The sequence below is a fragment of the Falco cherrug genome, chromosome Z (genome assembly GCF_023634085.1).
Source record: "Falco cherrug isolate bFalChe1 chromosome Z, bFalChe1.pri, whole genome shotgun sequence".
Classification (NCBI taxonomy): Eukaryota; Metazoa; Chordata; class Aves; order Falconiformes; family Falconidae; genus Falco; species Falco cherrug.
This window is the reverse complement of record NC_073720.1, coordinates 30,457,094-30,482,916: the sequence shown is the minus strand read 5'-3', so window position 1 is coordinate 30,482,916 and position 25,823 is coordinate 30,457,094. Positions and strand designations below refer to the sequence as shown.

General features: G+C 37.8%; 1 protein-coding gene across 1 annotated transcript in view; it reads left to right on the top strand.

Annotated features, from left to right (window-relative positions):
* The window catches only part of GLIS3 (GLIS family zinc finger 3), a 171,822-nt gene that overhangs the window by 40,219 nt on the left and 105,780 nt on the right, over window positions 1-25,823 (top strand). Inside the window, exon 4 of the mRNA XM_055699359.1 lies at window positions 756-1,881. Within this exon, the coding sequence (XP_055555334.1) occupies window positions 756-1,881 (1,126 nt within the window). The remainder of the gene's footprint in view (window positions 1-755; window positions 1,882-25,823) is intronic.

Sequence of the window (25,823 nt, the reverse complement as noted above, 5' to 3'; positions counted from 1 at the left end):
TTTATACCTTTCTGTAGAAAACAATGTTTTTAAGACCTTATGAGTGTTTTTTTTTTAAATCTACCAGTAGGATATTTGCAGCATAAACAAGTTTCATAATATTTCTGTGAAAAGCCAATGATAACAGCAACATTACACTTACATGAAAAATTTGGATTGCTGACTTGGAGGCAGATACATCATCAGATTAAAACTTAATAAACCCCTTCAACTGGTTCTTCTACATTATTCATTTATTTTGTTTGTTTTGTAGAGTTAGATATTATCTGTATTTATAAAATTGAGCTATTTCTGTAGAGAATACTATTTGTATTTGTATGCATTACCATTGGCAAATTTGTTAAATATTTATTCTTTATTAATCAGTATTCTTCCTGTTCTTAGCCAGCAAAAATAATAGTCAACTCAAATAAATACAAGTTTCATACAAGGCAGGAGCATAACGCTTTGGCTTCAGAGGCCCAAACCTATTTACACCACAGCTGATGAAAAAATTTGCATTGATTTCTGCATTGATGTATGAGGAACCTTTACAGCAACTTTTCTTCAAAATGTTAAAGTTGTTTTCCTAAGTGACCTTGTTATATATGTAGTGCCCATTTATGCATACTGTTAAATTAACTGAGAGTGTTGAAGTTGAGTACAAGGAATTAGGGAGAGATTTTCTCACATGTAGCCTTTCTTTAATTTTATGTGCGTATGAAGATAGAAGAACCACCACTGAATTGTCTAACTGCTTACTTACTTTATTGCAGGTCTCTCTTGTCGTGTGAGTCTCTGGCATCTACGACGTTAAGCTTGTCAGAAAGTCAGTCCACACTGAGTGTTAAGCAAGAGTGGTCGCGTGGGTACAGCGCACTTCCTTCTGTTCCTCCTGACCAAGGTTTACAAAATGGCAGTGAGCTGGGGGACTTCTTAAATTTTTCACCCAGAACATCTCTGTCCAGTAACTGCGTCTCTAACTCATTACCGTCCTACTTACATGGAATGGAAAATAGGCATTCCACTTACTCTAGTCCTCACCATTCCTCAGCCTGGTCTCCAGCAGCCCGCTCCAAAAAGAGAGTGCTCTCTCTGTCTCCTCTGTCTGACGGCATTGGGATTGACTTCAATACAATCATCCGTACATCCCCAACCTCTCTGGTGGCCTACATCAACAGCTCCAGGACGTCACCAGCAAATGTCTCCCCACAGCCTGAGGTCTATGGACATTTTTTGGGAGTGAGAGGAAGCTGTATACCCCAAAATTGCTCTATTCCAACTGCCCAGAAAGACCTTCTCATGGCTAATGGCAACATCACCTTTCCAGGGTATGTTGAGAATGAGGCTGGTGAGTATCAGCGGATGCAGCAGCTGGAGCAAGCCAGCTTGCAGGTGGCCACCGCAAGTAACATGGTAATCCAGCAGGGCATTCCACCTGCAGACAACGAGGTGGTGGGTATCCTGAAAAACGAACACCTGGATGACTTCTTAGGCTGTACGGTCAACATGCCTCCTCCACCCCTGCTGCCACCACCACCTCCACAAGGGCCACCCCCACCGTACCATGCTCAGCAGCACCAGCATCCACACAGCCTCCCCAGTCTCATTCAGCTGCTGCCTGTGCCTCCTTCTTCCCCCAGCACCCTGCTCAATGAAGATGGTGAGCCAAACAATTTCAATGGCAAGCACAGCTGCCACTGGGTTGACTGCAGTGCGCTGTATGGCCAGCAAGAGGAACTTGTGCAGCACATAGAGAAGATCCATGTAGATCAGAGGAAGGGAGAGGACTTCACTTGCTTCTGGGCAGGGTGCCCACGAAAGTACAAGCCATTTAATGCCCGTTATAAACTGCTGATTCACATGAGAGTCCACTCAGGAGAGAAGCCAAACAAATGCACGGTAAGTGTGAATGTTGCCTCTCTTACCAGTAAAAGGCTCTCTGTTACCCGTGAAAATACAGAGAAGTGTTTTTCCTAGTTAATGGTGTGCTTTTTTAACTAGTCTGTGTGAATGAATGACTGCTCCATTTTTCCACCTAGGTAGAAAGGAAAGGTGTTCTTTAATTTGATATGTACTAACAGGTATGATTAAGAAAATTCTGTTTTCTAGATTTATAAACTTCTACTGTAGACTGCAAAAGTGACATGGTAGATCTTCATAAAGCAAAACTTAAGTTCCATCAGTAGTTAAGTACCTCCATGAAGGATATATGCAGGAAAAGTGCTACAGAATAAATGGCACAATTTATCTTGAAATATCCTTTAGTTGTGTCACTCCTTTTTGACATGAGGAATTTTTAGGATCTTGCATAATGTTACCATGAGAAACTGAGAAGGGCTGGGTATTTTTTAAGGCAAATTTGTTTAATTACTAAGAAAAAACAGGCCCACAGCCCTGTTTCCATGAATACAGTAGGAATAAAACATGTAACAGTTTATCTGGTCACAGATTCTAGCAGTGAGTGTTCAACCCCTGTTTTCTTGCTGTTTTTCTGAGGGTGACTGCAAGTCAGTCAGTCATATATGTATCACATGGGCTAACAGTCTAACCAGTAAACCCTAGAATCAGTTTGTGTTTAGACTCCAGTGAACCATCCATCATCTTTGTAATTCAGACCGTTGATTGGCGTTACATATAGTCTGTATTTTGGTTGACAATTAGTTTACCCTTGCTAAGTGCTTATCTAGTGTCAGCAGAAAGCAGCTTCACCTATGCTGTTTCCAATCCTCAGTGTAACATAACAAAACAATGAGTATATAATTTCTAGGAACAATAAAAGTGCTGATTACTATAGACTTGAAAAAGAAATTGTTTACATGTTGTGAAATATAAATTGGTGCTGGGAGTCTTTTCAGTGTGTGCCTAGTTGTGTAATTTTCTTATCATGATATAGACGTTTGCTTGTACAATAGATAGAGGAAATTCTTTTCTTTCACTTTTGTCACTTCAGAGGGCCAACCTCCTTCACAAACAGTGGATGTTTTCCCAGATTTCTCTCTTGAATTTAAAGGACCAGGTAGAGATTGTGTCATGACACTAAGGAAGACTCTTCATCCTTCCCTTTTGTCACACCAGAGCTTGAACTCCAAATATTCTTTTTAAGTTCCATAATATTCTCTTTTCTGCTCTCCAGCTGTATTGGAGTAGAGTTTACCATTAATTTCACTTTCTCCTCAGGGATTTCTCATCAGCTTTGTGGGGAAAGAGAGTCAAGAAAGTAATTTTTCAAGGGAATAGCACATGGAAAAAAAGAGATGGAGACAGATGTCAGCAGATGAGTGAGAACAGGCAACAACAGTATGAAGAAAAGAGGGAAGGAATGGTGAAAGAGCACTGAAAAAAGAGTAATGCCAAGTACCCAGGGGCTTTCTAGGAAAATTACAATGAGGGATCCATTAAGACTGGGGAAAAGTTCTGCTAGCAGCACTCTGTGCTCCCTGCCCTGCCTGTTCAGAAACGGTATTTACAGTGACCTTCTCATGATATGAAGCTTCCTTGAGAAGTCCTTAGCTTTGAAGGAATCGTCATTCAGTGGCGATAAATATGTTAATGTTTAAGATAGGGTACTTCATATGATAATGTTTCTGATATCACTAAACCTAAAGTAAAGTCTGTGCCAAGTCATGCTTTGTCACAAAAAAATGGGGTGTCTATATTAGCTTCTCAAAGAGTGATTGCTTTCATAAATATTAAAAAAGTGTAATTAATTTTACTGAACTTCAGCTAGTATTTGTGTATAGTGCCAAGAAGTCTGCATATCAGAAGCAACAGTCACATGCTTATCTTGCTTTCATGTTTGGAAGTGTAATGAAATGTAGAAATATTCAGAGTGATATGAATTACACTCATAATATGGGTGTAAATATGGAATATAGGCCCCCTTTCCTGGAACAAGCATGTAGAAATAGCATTCTTTAGCTGGATTTAAGTGAAACAGCTTGCTGCTTTCATCCTTTACCATTTCATAAATGGTGTGAATCTGGAAAAATGTACTTGGCTCTCTAATGCCAAGGGGCCATGGACTGGAAGTCTTAATATATTTAGGAAGTTGTACTTCAGCCAGACTTCATACCTTTCTCACCAAGCAGTGAAATTCACAATCCAATCAATACAATTCAACATTTTAAGCTGAGACTTTATGTGAGGTATTAGGGAGAACACTCTGGGCAAGATAATAAAAGATAATAAAAAAGTATGCAAAAGAAATCTGAAGCTTTTCACCAAACCTTTATCAATTTATGCATTTAAGTGATAAATCGGAACAATCCATTCATAAACTTTTATTTGTCCAGCTAGGGTCTTTCTATAATTTATTTTCTGGTTCTATGTGTAGGATGCCTCTTTCTGTAAAAAGCTTGGTAAAGTAGAAGTCTACATCCAGTGTAGCTTGCCGACTGATAAGAGGCAGTCTAGTAGACCAGGAAAGGAAGGAAAAACGCCAAATACACACCTATTATGTGATCCAACCAGATTTACTGCAGAGAGTATAGCAGAAGTAATAGGTCTTTGGGAAGAACTATCTTACATGACGTGTCAAACATCCTGTATTCAAAGGCAGCCAGTTGCACTAGTCACCCTAGTAACATCACACAATAGTCACTGTGTGAGCATTGTATGTGTTACTGGTTTCTAGCATTTTGCAAGAGGCAACCTTCTCTTTTTTTAAAGCTTATATTGCAGTGTGTCCTAGGCAGTATATTTATCATGCAGTACTTGTTTCTGTGCAGATGAGTGTTGAAAGTGTACCAGTAAATACTGTGCTGTATATCCCAATAGACTGCTGTGACAGTTCAGCAAGCTTTGCAAGTTTTAGTAATGCAAGGTCAGGGTTACTTCTAAGTTGTATCCTTGTAACACTGATAGAGATTATATGGAATCAGATGCACAACTAATTATAAGCTGAACTTCAAAAATAATTTTATTATTCTCTGTTATTGGTCTGTGATAATGAAATCATGTATTTTGAGAAAAGACTTGAAAAACAACTAGGACTGCAGTACCTGATGTGCTTATAGTTCAAATCAGAGCCATGCAGACATAGAATATTCCTTTGACCTCAGCATTTGTTTTGCCACATCTGAACTATTTTCTTTTTATCTATGTAACAAAAATTTGAAGTGATGAACTATAGCTACAAGTGATAGTCTAGTCATTAGTTCCTTCTTGTTCTGGATGAGCAGTCTTCAATTCTGGAAGATAAAGGTGTTGTAGAGTGAGTATTAATCAGGTAGCAGCACATAAAATCATATGATGATTGTGATAATGAGATCCGAACTTAAAGGCAAGCATTCTTAAGGTCAAAACTTAGAACATACTTGTCCCTCTGTACAAAGGTAAGTAGGGTGGAGTAGAAAATAATTGCATACTAGTCCTGATAGATTTGTTTTGTATTGCTGTTTTCCTGTGAATCACACTCTTTTTTTTCCAGCTGTAACTGAATTTTGCTGCTGAAGCTGCATGTTCAGGTTAGGTCTTGGCAATTTGATCCAATACACTCTCTCTGTGTACTGAAAATCCATGGTGTATTTTTCATTGCTGCCCATTTGTAGAAGACTGGTTCTTGTTCTAAAAAATGCACTTTAATTTTAAAAAGCATGAATTTCATAGAGTCCTGTATTTTCTTTTATATGGGAGGCCAAAGTACGTGACTATACTTGGCCTTTCTTTATTACATAGAAATTTGTGAAGCTGAAGAGTTGCATGCGAGTTGCGTGAAGTTGCATGCAAGAGGCCTCACCTGAGGTTGACTTGTTGGGAATAGGAATTCATTAAATAGCCGTTAAAATGTATTGGGCTACCTTACTATTCATTAAAATATCTTTCAGGTTCTGTTCCAACTTACTACATCTGGAATGCATTCTTCTTTTCAGTGACCTGGTTTAAAGACTAAAAAAATTGTTCATGGCATGGTAATATATATTTAGTATCTGTTCCTAAACTTTATGTAAAGTAGGTATGGCACGTTTGAATGTGTTGTGTATTTATTTATTAATCTATGCATTAGCTTTTACTTTGTAGGAATAAGTTAAAGAAAAAAATTGAATGAAGAATTGATGTTGAAATGCAAGCAGTTAGTATACGAGTAGTTGAGGTAAAACCTGTAATGTTTGCAAGCAGTTACCATACAATGGTATCTGAGGTTCCCTCAAATTTCCTCTGTATTCGAAAAAAAGAGAATTCCCAGTAGCTGTGGAAACTCCACAGTAGCAATTGGCAAATGGTGACCTTTTGCTCTCTTTGGCTGTACCTGTGAGGTTATTTTCTACTCAGCGTTCCTTCTTTTAAGTGAGTATTCTTGTACTTTTCAAGTTCAGCTGCAATAAGAGGTACTTAATTAGCCTTATTGTCATGCTGTGCAAACAGTAAGCTTAACATATTTATTCTGGTGTAAATAACAACAGCATGTTGCTAGAGATAAATTTTAGCCTCTCTTTGCAGTTTCAGTCAGGTGCAGTAGGAATGCTTCCCCTTTTGAAACTGCATTCAGTCTTTTTGCTTTCTCTAAGATCTCAGCTATGCTTCAGCACAATGCTATTAGTATTTTAACGTATGGGATAGTAATACATACACTGCACTTTTTATCACAGCTGCTTGATGTAATTCAAACCAATAAAATGGCTAGTATTCCTGTCAGATTTGAAGCGACATCCATTTAACATCTGCTACGTATCTGAAACCATCCTATAACACATCAACCTACTAAGCATGTGAAACAGAAGGTATGGTTAGAAAAAAAATAACATAAAACTTAAAACATTTGTGTAATACTTTTTTGAGACACAAGTAAACATCTTTGGGTGAGCATGAGTATTTAGGTAGGGGGGTGTGTGTGTGCTATTTGAAGAACACATGTTTGGAAGATGGTATTCAAGATGAAATTTTGATTAAAACCAGAAATGCCTTCTGTAAAAATGATGGGGAATTCTTGTCCATCTTCAGGCTTTAGCAGTGTGCCTTCAAATGGTGTGTTATATATGGCATATATATTGGTACTATATATGTATGGTACTATATATTTTATACAGCACATGACAGTTTTTTGTTGATAAAGAAAGACCATATCAAATCCTATATTGTGCTGAAATCTTAGAAAAATAGAAACTATAAACGTTTTTTATTTTGTTTTTGCTTACATTCTTGCAGAAGAATTTTTCACTATGCTAAAGTAGCAGTTGAGCACCTAGTCTTAAACATGGTGAAAGAATAGTAATTTATTAGTAGAGTCAAGTTGCTGAAAGTTAGAAAACACCAAGTTTATAGTTGCCTGTTGCCCATTTTTGTCACTAATTTGGTAAGCTAACTGAAACAGAAATACCATGGAAAAGGCAGAGATGTAGGAGTAATTAGACTATATCATGGTGTATAGACACAGAAAAGGTGAGATTTAATTTGCAACCATAAAGCTATGGCTTCCTAACTCTCACAGTCTTGTGCAATCTTGGTAACCTACTGGTTTTGGTTATGATGTTTTAGCTGTTTAAAGGAAAAACAAATAATGAATTGTGGGTGTGCTTTCGCAAACAGCTCAAACTCATGTGATCACATCAGATGGCATCTAGCCCAAGCTAATAAATCTTACCTCTCAGCAATGGTATAATGTTCTTTAATATTATACTTCCAGTATGAAATACATAATGCATCTGTAGTTAAAAATGTAATGGCATGTATTTTCCTATGGCTGCTTAAGATGCAGAACTTCCATTTGAGTTCAGTGAGCACCTGAAGGCTTATGTTATCCAAACTACTGAGCGTTAATATCAAAGCATCTCTTCATGCATTCAAAAATGCAAAGCAGACTCTTCTACATGCAGATGTAGAACTGATGACATTGAAAACCTATAGCAGAGAACAATATTCCATGTTACAGAATAAAATCTATGAAACCTGTAATTTTATGCTTGTTCTTCTAATGAATAATTTGATTTTCCTGTTAGGTATTTGAACCAGCTTTTCTTCCCTTTTGACTTAGATATTTGGAAAATTTAAGACAGATTTTTAAAGAACTTTTTCAAACAGGCATCTTTTTAGTTTCACTGTAAGCCAGAATATGACTGTGAAGTATCAAAAAATAACAATGAACATTCCTAATTGCAGACGTGTTTGTGTGGAAAGGTTTCTAATTTATTACCTCTTTGTGCATAGGCACAAAGATTGTATTTTATTTATTTTCATTTTCCTGTGAATTTTAATGGAACATTTTTGAGATTTTTTTTCATTCCTGTGCCAAACTATAAATAAATGGTAAACTAAAACTATGAACTCCTTAAAATTTCATCTACTTGAAATGTAGAATCCCAAATCAAAACTTTTGATCTGCCAAAATTTCAATTGTAGAAAATGTGAAGTTGTTTTTATTTTGTCATTTTGTTTTGTTTTTTAATAGTAGAGTTTTAAATTACAAAATTACTTAAATTCAAAACTGAGGGGCTAATGCTCAGGTTGTGGTTTTGGAGCATGTTTGTGTGAATTGGAAATTTGATTAGTCTCCTAAGTCATAAGCTCTTTTTAGATAACTTCTGCTCTTTTCTGCCACTTTTAATTTTGATTTTCAGCATCCCTGTTTGGTTGATGACTGGACCTTTATCAGGAATAGAGTGAGTAAATTATAAAGCTTTCCATTTGCTGATAGAAAAGCCTAACAATATCTCACAGGAAAACACAAGATGCAAGTTATGATACAGTCACAACAGAAATAGACAGAAACCATTGCCCAAAAAAATGATTCTGCTGTAAAGAAACAAACACAGAAGTAGAGGGAACTAGTTAATAGATTATGCTGTGCATTGCAATATTACTTTTTCCGAAGGGAAATACAGTTTTAAGTAAAGATAAACATACTCTTGGCTTTTATTTAGGTGATTGACACTGTTTTCCTAAGGATTAGAGGTTTAATTAATGCTTCTGGCACTCTGTGGAGAACTTCCGGAACATCTAAGTCTGATGGTTTGCCTTTAAAAACGAATGTTGATAGTTAAGCATCATAGAACCATCATGGGTTTATTTGTACAGAGTAATTAAGAAATGGGAAAATGCCATGTACCTTTTTGTGCACATATAATTGCACTAGTTAAATATGTTGCAAACCAAAATGAATATATTCTGAAATTTTTGGAGATGCTAAGATATTCTTTGACATTTTTTTCAGCATTCAGATTTAGTTTAAGATATTTTTACTGACTTAATGTTTAAAGGGATCAAGGGAAGGGACTGGTCCTGTGAATTTTTAAAGGGTAGGTTCCACAGCCATAGTCTCATAGACTTCAGTGGGATTCTTTCAGGCAGAATCCTGAAGTCAGGACACAAACTCAGTGATGCCATTGATTTCAATGCCATGTCTTGAGTGCTGCTTTATACACATATTTACTTAGAATCATAGAATCATTTAGGCTGGAAAAGACCTTAAAGATCATGGAGTTCAACCGTAGACCTAACACTGCCAAGTTCACTAAACCATGTCACTGAGTGCCACATCTATGGGTCTTTCAAATATCCCCAGGGATGGTGACTCAACCACCCCCCTGGGCAGCCCGTTCCAATGCTTGACAACCATTTCAGTGAAGAAGTTCTTCCTCATATCCAGTCTAAACCTTCCCATGTGCAACTTGAGGCCATCTCCTCTCATTCTGTCGCTTATTATTTGGGAAAAGATTCTCTCTACAGCCTCCTTTCAGGTGATTGTAGGGAGCAGTAAGGTCTCCTCCCAGCCTCAGCACAGTATCCCAAACACTGAGGCAGATCGAGAATTGGCTTGGTGTGCTCTGAGGCCTGAAGCGGTTCTGTTCCACTGCCATTGCAGTCCCAGTGAGCTGAGGTGGCATTCATCAGATGCTAAAAGCTTGCCTACTTTTATGGATAGATGCTCGCAGGGTAGGTTTCCAAAGGACTTGGACAGTATAAGGATTAAGCACTGCTCATAACATGCTTATAGTGGGCTCTCCTTAAAAATGATTTCTTGAACAGAGATATTACTAATACAGCCGGTGCGGTGGAGTCCTCCGTTAAGAGAAACGCAGTTGCTGTTGATCTTGTGTTAACAGGGCTTGAATAACTGCTGAACAGACCTTTCTGAACAAGGCCACATGGAAACAGGGAGGTCTTTTTAGAGGTGATCACTGTGAAGGTTCAGTCTGTGACTATGTTAGAGTGCTGAACTAATTGAGAAAAGGAAATTCAGAGAGAAGCTGATGAGGATGCTGTGACTGTGTTTTCTAGAACTGCCATGGGACTCAGTTAGCTCTGTTCAATGCATCTAGGTTTGATAAATATTGGTATAGCCACATGGTGACTGTTTTCTGATACCACCTTTATCTACTCAGCGTGCTTGTTTTTCCTGTCTATTAAAGACTGCTTCGATTTAGGTTTGATACTTTCTTACCATCATTTTTTAGGATATATAGCAACTTTATAAGTACTCAGCTTTTGAGAATTAACGCACATCATTACAAAGTTGAAAATCACAAGTGAATCATTTTAGAGAGATGTCACTGTGTCAAGAAAGTTTTTTAGGAGCTGTTTCTGCGTGAAATGTTGAAATGTGATGTTCCTCATCTGTCCATGAAGCAGTGTGCTTGATACAAAGAGTTGTTATAAATAATTCCCCCCCTCTGTTTTCTCCCTCTTTGAATGCTTTCTGTTGGTCATCAGCTGGCACAAGGTCAAGGAAAAGATGACTGCATGCCTTTATGGGTACACTTGGTACATTTCTATAAATAAAGTCAAACAAAATTAAATTGCTTTGGCTTTACTGTATTCTCTACTGTTTAACATTTGCAGAATTGCCTCTAAGGTTATTCAGATGTAAACATCAAGCAATGCCACTGTTCTTCAAGGTCTGTCATACTGCTGATGTATGTATGTTTTCCTAGAAACATTCAGATTTCTGTTGTAAGAAATCACAGCTATGCAAACAAGCTTATCTGGGCCAACAATAAAACATCATTGATTCTAATTAGGAGTCATCAGATAATAGAAAAAGACAAGGCTTCTTTTGTTCCATCAAAAGCCTGCTTTGCCTGCTTGCGAAAATGCATGGATTTCTTTCCAGTGGCTTTACATAATTAATATGACAAAGTTTCAGTCCTGTGATCTTACAGTTTCCAAGTGATTCAGACACACTTCTTAAACCTTGTTTAAGGTGTTTGATGGCTATCTGTTACAGAAGTTGGTAGATGGCATGAACATGAGGTCTGTTTTGTTTGTTTAAAGAAATGGGCTGTGTGTAAACTGTATTAAGGAATATCTGTGTTGAGACTGCAAAGATTATTGAGAGTGTTTTTTTTAAAAAATGAGCCACTGTTGAGAAACAAGGCTGCCCAGCTCTGACTGACTCACAAGGACTTTGGGTTTTGAATGCCTGGACAAATGTGGTCTGAATCCATTGTGTAAGTTAACTAAGTTGAGACACTGATTTTCTGTCTGCACCAGTGAAGCGGGTCCATTATTGCATAACTTGTAAAGGAAAGACATACAGATTGAGCAAATACTGTGGAAATCATTATAGTTGATGGCTCTGCAGGCAGGGTGATTGATAATATAAAATATATTGCCAGTTAGACTCAGACTGTTAAACTCAGTTAAATAGATCTCTGTGAAGCTTGGGTTGTGAACATGGCATTTCAGTGCATCATGGAGAGTTTGGTTCCAAATTAAAAGTAAGCCATCTGCAAGATTGTTGATCTGCTTTAATTGTGATAAGGTTCTCAAAAGTCTGTCATGTATATTTCCGAGAGCTGACATTTCCTCTGAAGGCAGAGGTCTGCTACTTCTGCTTCTGGTCAAGAGTTGCTGAAGGATCACTGAATGCAACACTAATCTCAAATACTGAGTGTGAATCATCACACATTTGAAAAACAGTGGTGGCCTTGTTGGAAACATATCTTCTCCCCTTATCTTTCATCCACACACAATGGGAAGCTTTGGAGTTATTTTTAAATTTACTTTATGCTTACCAGTGCAAGATGAACAATGGTCATATGTTGCAGATAGTCTTTGCAAGGCTTAGAAGACAGCAAAAATGAAATCATCATAGCACTAACTTCAGTTCTTACACTACTTTCATCGTACTAGTATCTGGGCACTTTATTTTTTTCCTGCTGTATAAGAGATGGGTCACTTAATCCATCACTATGGGCTTGATGAATTAAAGCTAAAATGTTCATATCCTTCTTATTTATGCTGTATTTTGCTGGTGTGACAGACCCTCCATTACCATGAAGCAAAACCGGTATCAAAACGGTCAGCAAGGAAACAGTATACCTGGACGCTCCCTGAACTTGAGGGAGACAGAGAAGACTAAACGTGAGCTGGGTAAGGAGAATTCTTGATTGCTTATATGAAGGAGAACTGTGTTCATCCAGCCCCTAGAGATTTCCATGACTGTGAAGTTCTGATACAAATTTAGCTTAAAAATGTTAGGAGTTTGTGAAGAGGAACAAAAGATGGGAAGGAACTGCTTTACTAAGGATAAATAACTATTAGAAGCTCTGCAGTAAATATGCAGTCTTCATAAAGGAAGGAGAGTGAGACAAACCCGCTCTATTTATATTCCCAGAAAATGAGAAAAGCAAGTAGGTTATCTGTCTCTTTGGCGTTAGCTTGAGGTACTGTTTTTCTGTGTCAGTAACATGTAATCTAACTGTGAGGCATGAGGCCTTTAATGGCTCCCAGCACACAATACAAGGTTGCAGCAGGGTGAGGCAGCTGCATGTTCCCCTTTAGATGGAGGAGTCACACCTCAGATGAGGATACAGAGAGCATGTCTGGGGGTGTGCAGATGTAGAGCATTTCTACAGCAGACTGTGTTGGTGGCAGAGACTGGAAACAGGTGCTGTGGTGTGTCTTCTTAGACAGGCTGCTGACTGCATGGGGTGTTTCTTGCAGCTGCTGCTCGTTTCTCTGGGGATGAGGAGGAAGGAGTTGAGTGTGTAGTATGACTTTGACATGGTGTCACAAGGAATAGAAGAAAATTAGGCTAGCAGGCTTTATATCATACGTGATGGCAAGGTACCAATTTTGGCTATTCTTGTTTTATGAATACCTGCAGTTTGCATTTTTTTCTTTCAATTTTCAACCTTTATAGACAGGATTAAGTTAATTTTGTATTAGTTGTGAAGATTTCTTTTCACAGTCCTTGTGAAATTCAGTGGAGTTGGAGCAGTCCACAACATTAATCATGGATATGTGTTATTTGGATCTATTCTGGCATGAATCTGGCAAGCTCAGAGTTTAGGCAGAGGCAGCTCACTTCTGTCTATGTAAGACCATATAGGTACGATCTTAGTGATGCTTAGAGACTCCCTCAGTGAACTCCTGACGTAAGCCATACAAACAAGAAGGTCATCTTTATTAAGTTCTGAAGAAAATCACAAACTCAGTTATTCTGTTTTACCTCTGGAGTGAGCTTGGAGAAGATACAAAAAATGTTCTGTTAGTGTTTTAGAATCTGATTCATTGCTGTGGGTTTGGTATATATACCCTGTGGTGCTATGTATTGCACGAATTTTCATTTTTATTGAAAGGCTTTTATTATTTTTTTTTTAAAGAACTACTTTTTAAAATCCTTTTGTATGGTAAGAGTAAGCTGAATTAAATAGCTTAACTCTTCCAATTTTTTAATGTCACTCGGGGTACTTTGCATTAACTCTTTAGTATTTTGGCTTGCTTGATCAGTAGACTTTCCAGAAACTGCATATTTTTTCCTTCTGAAGTTAAAAGTTTAGACAAAATGCAGTTTCTCTTAATGAATTGTGAACGTGATTTATTAACAGATAGACTTTCCTTTTTGATTAAATTCTTTAGAAAGAAAAATGTTTTGACTTTTTTGACTTGAGTCCCAGAAAAACAATTGTCCATTGTATAAATTTACAGTAATTTATTTTTTTCAGGGTAATGATCTAATAAAATATTGTGTCATTGCCATAACACCCTCCTCCCCAAACAGTCACCACTTCAAAAACAAATGCAGATGAAGAAAATAATTTAAACATGTTACTTAAAGTTGTACAGGAAGTTGTAAAGTATTTGACCTGTGTACAAAAGACACATAATATTATGTTTTTGGAAAGCTAAAACAGTAAATGAAACACATCTGTCTCTGGTAAGGAGCAGACACAGTATGCTGTATTTATTTGTTTTATTTTCTTTTAATATTTTCATCTTTATTAGCCTGAGGGATAAGATAAAATGCTTTGTTCTGAGATTCTGTCTTTGGTTCTGGTCATACCAGAGTTGCTAGCAATGTTTGATCATCTAAGCTTCTTAGTATTGTTGCTATGAGGAGCTAATGAACTTCTCAAGTTAGGAAGAAATACGGTAGTTTTCATTTGCTGACATAATTATACACAAAGTTTTGTAGTGTCAGAAGGTGAGCTAATCTACAGATCCAGGCATTCAGTTTCAAATGACTGTATTATCAGAGTTTTGCATGTTACTCGCCACCTGCAAAGCCACAGTAAATCATGATTTCTGAACACTTAGTCCACTACAGCTCCTAAGGTCAGAAATGCATTTTATTTTGCATTTGGAATAGACTGGCTATATAAATATAGTATTAATACAACTGAACTAATAGGTGGTAACTTGTGGAGTATTAGTATCTCAATGGCTCGCAAGTGTACCTGTTGACTACATATGAGAAGGAACTGTCAGAATTGTAAAACATTCTGGGTGATTTTCAGTAAGTCTGCTTTTGAAAATGTATGGCAATTTTTATAGATTAGCCCTGGGTTTTGATAGGAACATTCTGGAGGATATTGTAATTGCTAGGAAAAAAAACCCCAAACTGTTAAAAATTGGAAGTATTTTTTCGTAGTTAATCAAGACCTTGTAAAATGCACTTGAATCTGTTAAGTTTATACATTGGTTCCCATAGTGCAAAAACTGAACCTTACTATAAATCAACTATTGATCATTGCTAAGGGCTTTGTGGCTGAACTGTGAAATGAGATGGAAGGGTAGGGAAGCAGCAAAGAGCTTGATCACTGTCCTTGCAACAAAGATTGCCAGGGTGTTTCTGCTGTACTTTCTGTAGGGCCTGAAGCACTTCACAGTGAAACACCTGACCTGACCGTCCTTGAATGTGGCCTCGTAGGGAAAATGTCATTAGCACTTGGAACAACTTATTGGTGGTATTCAGGAGGTCAGGTGGATTTTAACATGCCATTGTTTCATTATTCAAGAAAAGTTAATGACATGCATCCTGACAGGCATGCAAGGGTACATATAGTACATGGCCCATACACCTATCTCACAGGGCACCCGTCCCAGCACATGTCAAGTTTGGCCTCGTTGCCTTTCCACACAGGTGTATGTGTTAGAATCTGGAGATAGTTACGAATCACATTCTTATGTAAAGAAGCTGTTTGAAACCTGGTTTGCTTAGTTTTGCTTCATAAGGTGTATGTAAACAGACATTTTGATTTTTGAGAACTGCAATTTCAGAAAGCTCAGGTTTTGTTTGTTATAAATATCTCTTCATAAAATATCCCTTGTGTAAAACATGCTGGCTCAATTTACTGCCTGTTAGAACAGCAAACAAAATAGCTCAGTCTTGGCTACTCAACAAGTATATATAGTCTTCATAGTTTGTGGTAATAAAAATATGTTAGCCTTAGTGTAGGTGCCCTTTGGTTTAAGCGGTAATCTTTCAGAATACCCAGATGTTTGGGAGCATCACAAATTCTTCTCTCATCCATTAGAGGAATTATGCCATCTGGCATACGGGTGGCAAAACATTAATTAGATCGCTAGAGGTGCATTGGAAGGTAACACAGGTTTAGGCCACTACAGATAGCTGAGTTGCAAGGCACTAATTCTTTCACAGAAATAATAGATTCCTTTTGAAAATCCTGGATGATTCAGAAAGAATTTGAGCAGAAATCAAGTCCCAAGTATCACCATACCCTCTAAGAATAACTAAAGCTGACTGTGCTAGAGCTGTAAACAAGACTTTGATCTAGCTAAACCTGCATTGAAATTCCAGTTGACAGCTGGATTTGTAGATTTTAAATAAGGCCAAAATAATGGAACAGCATATGCTGTCCTGTCTATTTGACTCTTTCTAATAAAAATGGCTTTTATTGCTTAACAACCTCATTAGATTTTTATACTAATCTCTGAGCTTAACAACTCTTGGTTTTATTAGGACATTAAACATATATTTTCCTTTTTTAATATAAAACCTGCCATCAGTGATATAAAACAATTCTTAAACATAGAAGCTTTTCAGTGTTGCTATACAAATCCATCAATGGTAACCTTCTTTCAAAATGCATTTTTCAGTTTGTTGTAAGGCAATACAATACATCTGTATTTAAAGGGCTGATAACCTCTCAAACAGAGTACAAAACTGACCTCACTTTGGCCTGGAGACCGTCAGTGGAAATGACAGCATCATGGATAAGTGCTTTTCCTCACCTGCCAGTGTACAACAGTAACTACAGAACTCAGCTGATACTGAAGTACTATTGATTGCTGACTTTTTAAAAAGGCATGTCTGCATTGTCTTTTCTCTGTTGAAAGGAATGCTATAAGGGACTCAGTTTGTAGTCAATTAATCTGGAGTAATTTGTTTCCCTGATTCTGCTACCTGGATAGTACAAGCCACTTTCTGTGGTGGATAAAGAGACTTAGCTGATAAAGCAGTTTATTATATTTCTCTGCTGTAAAGTACACTGGTCTTGCTCAAGGAAAATGTTAGTGGTTTCTCCTTTGTTTGAACCATACCTCTATTTTTCCAGTAATCGTTGTCTGTGACTTAGATCTCATTAGGATTATGCCAAGGTCACTGAATGGCATGTCAGCTTAATTACAGCGGCTTTCAAGCTGAACAGTTCTGACTCACAAATAGGAATTCACAGTTAGGTAAATGAACAATCTAAAGTCTCCGAGCTGCATACCATACGATGCTTAGCTCTTTGCAGAAAGATGCTGAGTGAAGACTGTTCCTTGGCTCCACTGAACTGCATCTGAAGTTCAAAAGGCTTTGACGTGCAACAGGACTAAGTCACCTAAAGGGCTGGCCATGGCTTGCAGTTTTTAGCTGTCCAATTTTAAGCACTTTAGAAGCGAACAGTCCTGTGTTATCCCAGTTGAAAAGTTGTATAACAGTGGTGGGAAGTGTGAGGTGTCTGGTACACTAAAGGAAAGAAGGAAAGGCACCTGTTAACAAAGAGTGACTACTTTTGTAAACAGTGAAGTATTAAATAGTTCTATGCACTCCACTGCGGGGGGAAAAAAAAAAAAAAAAGAAGAAAAGGTCCAGCCATCAAGCTAAAAGTCCAGTTCTTAAGGAAAGGCATAAGCAGCTTGCACTCTTGCCCCAGAAGTTTCTGTGTGTTGAAAACAAACTTATTATGTCAGGGCATGTGTCATTGCTCCAAAACCGTAAATGTTTCTGCAGCTGGATGATGTGAGCTGCATAAGAATTTTATTCCCTGTGAGAGGCAGCTCCCTTTTTTTAGTGGTCTCTGTTTCTTTTTAAACTCTGTGTTCTACCAAACTGACATCCACATATCTTATAGATCAGACTGCCATGTGCTTCTATAATATAATGGGCTTTATTTTGCACTTCAAAGGTCTTTTGCAGTGGTGCTTATCTACAGAAACATCAAGTGGATCTAATAAAAAATGTCAGAATACAGAGGAAAGCAGAATACAGCAAGAAACAGAATCTTTTTTCATGCATGCCTGAGTAGATACATCAACAACATTCATAATTTATGCTTATAATTTTCTTGTTTGTTCAGATTTGAGCAGAATTAAGTCAGTTGTTTTTGAGTACAGGGGAAACAAGAGAAAAGTGCATTTTTCCAGTTGGGAGAGAAAAAAAAAGGGCAAAAAAAGCATAATATTGTCCCTGAAGTTAAAATAACTGAAGTGAGTGGGAAACCTTGGTTGACAATAGACAGTCAGTTCTAGTGGTCAGACCTAGGCAACAGTAACCCATAGGACTGGGTGCTGTGATCAGCTTAAATTATGTTCTAGGTCAAAGCTGAGAAATGCACTGTTTCAAAAACCTCATCAAGAGTGTCTGGCATCCAGTGGCTGAAACCAGCAATCTGAGGGCCCTGTGGTGCAAATTTGGATTTGGGCTAGAATGGGAACCTAAGCAGGCCATGGGCAATGGTTAAAAAGCAGTAACTATAACAGGGTTGATTCCTGTCCAATACAGGATGAAGACTTGCAGGGCAAGCAGGGATCAGATTTGAGCCTCTTCGCTCTAGCCTAGAGGCTGTATCCTATGAGCTGTGTCTTGGCTGTTCCAGGCTACTCTGTCAGCTTCATAGGCTTGCTCTTTATCTCTGGGAGTATTGATTTACTGGAGCACAGCTGTGGCCGACTCTATCTTGGTTATTTTATTTAGATTGGGCTGATCCTAATTAAAAAAGAGACATTGCCATGTGGTGTCGTGTAACTGATTGCCTGTCTGGGACAGATAAAGCACTGACAGAGAGAACTTCTTGAGAGGCTCTTAAGTTTTCTCACAAAGTGTAGCTTTCACCTTGACCTCAGTTTCTCAGGATGTCTGAGAACTATGCTTTGCTGCAGTGGTTTGCACTCTTTAGAGAGCCTAGTCCAGGGAGAGAGAAGAGACTGTACAGGACATGTGCCTTACCCATTTCTCTGTACTGTTTGCACAGGTTTGTGTATTCTCAGTGTGATGCATACAGTAAGAGGTTATAGGTAGAACACAGAATATAATAAAAATACTAGACCATTTTATTGGGGAGGGAGAAAGAGAAGATGGGTAGGTTCAAGGTTTTTTAATATTTCATATGTTTAATTCATTCTCACACGGGGTGAGTATGGAATGGAAGAGAAAAATAAAAAAATGGAAGTATTGTGTCCTTTACTTTAAAATGCACATGGCTGTTGATTCAGATTTTTAAAATGCAAAAATTTTTCCAGCTAGCTTCAGATATGAGTTCTGAGCTTCTCTTATGAAACGAGCAACAAAATGAACCATTAACATACAAGTCATTACAGTCTCTTTTATCAAGATATTATGGCTTGATTTAATTTTCTGTGGAATTAGTCTGAGAGTTGAAAAATCTCACAATTACTTCAATACAAATTAAGTAGCTAAACTCCTAGTTAGCACATCAGATACAAACGGTTATTACTGAGTATATTTTGCTACGGTTGACTTGGCAATCAGCAACAGCAGCGCTTACATGTAGACTGATGATGGTCGACCCTAATCAGCTTGTACAGTTCATTGTGACCTGATGCTTCCCTGGGACACTGATCAAAGTCCTGTGACTCTTTCTAATGCAAAGAGTTACTCATTATACTCAGCACAGTCTATGAGGGGATTGTCAGAAGATTCAGGACTTCTATAATAAATCTGAAGCATGTAGAATAACCCCCAGTCAGATATGGTAACCTGATATTTCTGCATGATGGTTTTCAGATTAGTGGCTAGTTTTCCATAGAGATATAGAATGTCTTCATTACTGTATATAGTAGTCTGGATTAAAAAAAAAATTCTTTTCAAAACTTGGTATCTCAGGAGTATCTTTCCAGGAGAGTCCACTATGCAAAGGTGTTTAAGAGGCAAGGAACAGTAGCTGACTGTGCTTGCAGGATATTCATTGATGTTTTTCCTCTTCAAAGTTTCTGACTCAGGGTAATAAAATACTAAACCAGGAGTCAACATTGCTTAAGACAAAATTCTGAGCTCTGTGAAATATTGTCATTGCACCATCCAATAGAACATGTTTTGCGCTATATTTTTCCTTCAGCATAAACAGGATAATTTAGGACTCATTATGCAAGCGATGCAAAGAACAGGATCTATAATTTCCAGAGTCTCTTCTAAATTTTTAAAGTACATGAATTGCCTGTGCACTGACTGGCAGCACCAGGTTATGTCGCTTTAAGGGAAGGTTTGCTGTACACCTGACATCACTGCAAAAGTTGTGTAAAATTAGATGAGTTTCAAGCATGTACCTTCTTCTCTGTCACTGTTAGAATTTCATGTTCAGAATAAAAAGAATACAGTCTTTCCTAGGAGATGGGGGGAAGGAAAGTCTGTGTGTACTTCATTTTAAGTTTTACTCATATGGGCAAAAGCAATGCTGTTACAGCTGCCTTGGCGTAAGTGGTAGTTCAGCCCTGCTGTCGCAGCTGCTCCTTGACAACAGACCATGCCTCTGAAGACAGCAGTCTTCCCTCTGGAAAGACTCCGAAAAGAGGTCTGTGGTCCTCGGTAAGGGAGGATTTTCCTCAGGGAAATCTTGCAAGCGTCGCTCCCGATTTGCACCCAGCAGTCACAGTCTGCCTCTTTGCTATTGCTTAATTCTCTGGGAGGGACCGTGTTCCCCAGGCTGTACCAAGGGGCTGCTCCCTGCGGTGACTTCTCCAGGTACCTCACAACCAGAACAACAACAAAAAAATAGGTGTGCTTTCTTTAAGGCTAAAAGCTCACTCACAGGCTTGAAAGATCTTGAAGACTATGTTAATAGTGCCATCTGGTGACATTTTGTGTAACCCTACGCTATTTCTGAGGCAATGCCATACTTTAACATGATTTTTTTAACTTCTGTATGTGAGAATGTTTTCTGCCATGTTAATTAAATAACTAACGGACTAGATCCTCAAGCATCTTTTGCTTTTTAGTCTCATGTCACGAGACACTTTTCTCAGCTTGAAGGCAGTTCTTTAGACATGATGACAGGACCAAAGGTCTGCAGTGGTGCCTTGACTGGGGATTCCACACTGTAAGGGGGATTTAGGACAGTATTGAATTGACAGCTGTTATTAAAAAAAAAAAAAAAAAAAAAAAGAAGAAAGGAAAAAGAAAAAAAGCTGTGTGTAACTACTGGCTATACTATTTTTCACTTCTATTGATACCTGGTACTGTCTCAGTTATGCTCTATCAGTTATGTGAGGAGGAAGCCACTTTAATGGGATATATCAGTAGAGATGCATGTGTAATCACACGCTCCCAAGAAGACCATGCACAGCACTGGAAAATTTGCAATGCGAATGAAGCTGTAACTGTAACTTCAAATTGGAATCATACAAACTGAGAACCTAGGTGCTTTTATTACATTTTTGCTAATGTGGCCAGTGTATGTGTGTGCCTGCTTCTAAAGGTCTCACTTAAAGCAGCAGCAGCATTAAAACTAATGTCTGCAGTTGTACCTCAGAGCAGATAGAAATGAAAAATACTGTAACTCAGCATCACACATGACTGTTGAATTAAATTCCTTAATGTCTAACATGCCTTTTTTTTTTTTTTTTTTTTTTTTTTTTTTTTTCCAGAAAGGGAACAGGCTGAGTTACATTTTCAGGATGCTTAGTGTGTAGTTTACTCCAGTGGTCTAAAACCAAAAATACTTTTAACATCTGAAGGCATAGGAGCATAGCAATCTGAAAGTGTGGAAGGGGGTGGGAACTAAATCCTATCTTTGTTTGTCCCTAATATTTAAAATTCTTACTCTGCTTAAGAACATTAGGAAGAATATCGATCTTTATCATGCCATGAACAGATCTATTGCTGTTAACATTCGGTGAAACCTGGAAATGGCCCACAAACAAAGGATTTTTTTGTGAGATAAAGCTGATGTGCAACTGGTGGGTTCAATAAATTCTGAGTAAATGCTGTTTCTGTGATACAGTAATGATTCACATGTGTGAAGCAATACAGCAGACTCTCGAATGAATGAGTAAATATTAAAAGACCACAGGACCAAAGGGACATCTTTCTGGTTTTGGTGAGAGGGACTTTATTTTAAGAGAGAGTGTTAATGGGATGAGAGTAAAGTGAAAACAGTCTGTTACGTAATCTGGCCCAACCATATACTAAGGACTTTTATATGGTTAAACTTTGAACCAATAACTTATGGATAATTGAAGTATCCTTTACAGAAAGACATTCAATCTTTAAAATCTCAGGAAATGGGAATCAGCAGTTAGGCTGGTAGCTTGTGTGCATGGTTAATTAAACTTGCTGGAAAAACTGTGCCCTTTTCCTAATTTTTATTTGTATAGTTTCAGCTTTTGGACATTATATTACTACTAAATCAATCAAATTAAGACCAAATTAGTGTACTTTAAATAGCAAGTAAATACTTCCAAGAACTTAAGACCTCACACTAAGTGTTGTATTGTGTTACTAGTCCTGTATGGGGTGGATGAAGAGAAATGCTTTTCAGTCTTACTCAAATATATTTATTACAGAAATATAAAATAAATTTTCTTGAAGAAATTAAAATTTCAAGCAGTTAAATAGCTTCAATGAAATAAAATATGTGGGCTACAGTCTATTATTAAAAAGAGTGCTTCGATCATTCAGGAGGGATAACAAGTTTTCTGTAGTTGTCACTGCAGATACTCATGTCTGATTCTCTTTACTTACAATAGTATTGTTCTGAAAATATTATAACATCTGTCTAAATACGTTCATTTTAAGCTTAGTTTAACAATATTATATCATTACCTGAAAGGTGAAGTTGCAATCTGATAATTTTAAAATGCTTTGACCTCTGAAACAATGTTTAAAATAGATTTTAAATGTTCAAGAAAAACGTAAGTAATCCCAGGGTATACTTGTAAACTGTGTCCAAGATACCACAGGCTGTGTTACTGAGGGCTATTGGGGGATTTTTTTCTTCAGTCATATAATTGACTGTTTAGCTTTTTGGCATCATGGAACCAAACTTTAAAAGCTCCTGATAAACCCACTGACTTCTATTACGGTTACACAGATTTGAGTGATACATGGCTCTGATGTGACGTTCTTAGTCTGAGTGGTTAAATTTACATTAGAACTACCATACTATTTAAACTGGTTGATGTAAATGGTGGTGAAGGAACATCCAGGGTAAGATTTTGGCCCCATGTTTACCATGCAAACAAACAAAAATTGAGTGCTGTTATATCAGGTATTTTTGGAATTGTTTTCTTGTTTGCCTTGTAATAGATTACATTCAGCTGCTTTAATCACATGATTTCTGTTTAGGTTGCATGATGACAATGTAGATAGGTATAAAAATCTTCGACTGACACATACTTTCATTTGATAGAACATTATAATAGACACAGTGGCCTTCCTTATTTGTTGACTTACTGCATAGAAGGCTTTGCCTATCAAGATTTTTTTTGGCCTGGTCACTAGGTATATCTCTTAACTGAAACTGTAATATATCATCGTATATTATACTTCTGTGCAATTTAACTGCTTGTGGTATTGCGAAGTCCAGCATACTGGGTAAATCTAATTAATTGAAGGACACATTGCTTATTTTTTCTGCTTGTTGGCAGTAAATAGAAAATCTTCCATTGTTTTTGTATTTGCTGGAAAAAGACTTTTCTCATAAGAGAGTTTTATGGGGTATGTTAGCTTAGTGACACTTGCCACTAATTTAGGAATGAATGGTTACAAAACCCTGACTTGAGTTGCTAAATATGTTAATTCTCGTGGTCAAAACTCTTAATATGATGTTCATTGTTCTTGTGGAAGGTTGGTGCCTTACCATGAAAGGAGATGGGATTTATCTGAAGGACAAACAGTCCTATTCTGCTTTCCCTTAACATCCTTCCTGTAAGTGGTGCTAGTTCAGTTTCTGTAGAGGTCTTGCCAGGGCAGGCTGCCTGTAGGACGGCTGGATCAGCACAGGCCTTAATTATCCATACATGTGGCTTTACAGTTTCCTGATAATGTTCTCTGTATCAGTCCTCTTCTGTTCCTAATGATGTATGTTGTATTCACTGAGCACCTTCCCTGAAAGTGTTGTAGTGTTCCAGTTGTATTCTCCTTGACTGCTATTTCACTTGCCAAGTAATTTATCTACAGCTGCTATTATATTTGCATCTATAAGCACCACAGATGTATCTGGCCCAGTAATGTGACACATATTTATGCATTTCAAACTCTGTCTGTACAACTGGTATCATGAAGCAGAGTTTAGGTGCACAGTTCTGTTCCGTTTTATGTCCTCTTGGATTGTGAGGGAAAAACTCAAAGCCACTTTCTTTGTGTACCATCTGCAAGGCCAGTGACAGTTTTCAGTGCCTACCTGCAATGATGGCAGAAGTGACGTCAACAAACCCTGCTGTGGGAAAGTGGGCTCTGACCCTTTCACATCTTTGCTGTGGCCCATAGTCAATGCTGTAAGTCAGTATTAGGTAGCAAATAAATAACAAAAAATATGCCATGAGGGATTCTACCTTTTTGGAAGTAGAATTTATGCTTTCACTTCTGAAGTGAATGAATTTGGAAGTCAATGGGGAAAATTATTTATACGATTGTTTAGATTCATTTCCGCTTTCATTTCCAACATAACATTGACATTGGATGTCTTTTTAAAACTTATTTTCTACTTAAATCATAAGTTAATGGAATATGCAAATTTTACTTAGAAAGTGAGCATGAATAGTTTCTTATACTCAAGAAATTACTGGTTGTGCATTGTGTTATTCACGATGCCAGTGTATATGCAGGTGATGGTCCCATCATGCTTTAAAAACTAGGAATTGTGGAACTAGTACTCAAGTGGTGCTGTAAACATTAGTCTTTGCTTATGTCTGTTCACACATGCATGAAAGAAACTGGCTGGGTCAGAAAATTAACATTCAGAATACTAATATTTGAAGTCTATCCCCATGTGTATTATGAAAACATCCGTATAAAATACATAAACCTCAGCCATATTTTGGGTACTATAAAATGTTTACATTGAACACCAAAGTGTTTTGTAAGTGCACATCTTCAGTTTGTTTCCTCGTATGTGATGGAAAGTACTGGCAGCACAAGGAAAAGAGAGTTTTACATTACTGCATGTTGAAGTATTAGTAAGGACAAATAAGAAGACCACTGCCTGACAACATGTCAACAAACTGGGAAGCAAAATTACATATGAAGGGACAGTCAATTTTGCAGAGCAGCTCAAGCTCCCTGTCAGTTATTTAACCATTGGCTCCACAGAGCTGAGATTTCAGCTTGGACTGCTTGGTATTTCTACAGAGTGCAATGATGAGCAGTAAACTGCCATACACCCAGTTATCTTTGACACATCACTTCAGAGGTAAGATCATGTTAATAAACCCTGGTTCTCAAAGTTGAGGGGATGTGCTGCTTTGCACTTGCAACGCTGTCCCGGTGTTGCTGTTGAACTTGGTTCGCTGCCTTTGGGCTCTGTGCTGGTCTCTGCACCAGCTGTGCTGTCCACTTTGTACAGCTGCAGAAAGTCGTGCTCCTCATGGCTGCAGACTTCTTATTGCTGCAGATTACTTCTGGTCCTCAGAAGATAGACATAGATTCCCAGAGAAAGCTGAACATTTGCTCTGATTGTGGGTAGTACCATGGAACGCCCACAGCTACCTGAACTCCCGAGCATACTCCCAAAATACAGAGACTGGGAAGTACACTCCCAAAGAGCTGGCCTGTTTAAATATATTCCAATCTTGTGTTCTCTTCCCAGCCAGCATAGACCATACTTACTGTATCTCGTCAAAGCTCACTGTTTTTTTTACCTTCTGTGTTCACCTGAGTTAAATTGTGCAGTGCTCGTAAGTAGCTATTTGTACTTGATGGACAAAGTAATGTGATTGTTTAATTTCTGGAAAAGTATATATTCATCTTGGTTTGCAAATATAATCAGCTGTCAATGACTGTTTAGAAAAGGATAAGGAAGCAGCTGGGTTTCTATCCCCCACATGTCTTTCTGTGCTCTGCTCCATCAGGTGTGTTTGTGTGCGGGCGCATGTGTGCGTGCATGTATGTGTGTGTGTATGTGTGTGCTGCTGCCCCCCACCCTGTTCTTAATTTTTAAACTGGCTCCTGCTGTCTCCCAGAGCTGAAGCCACATAACTGTCACTCAGGCACGATTCTTCTG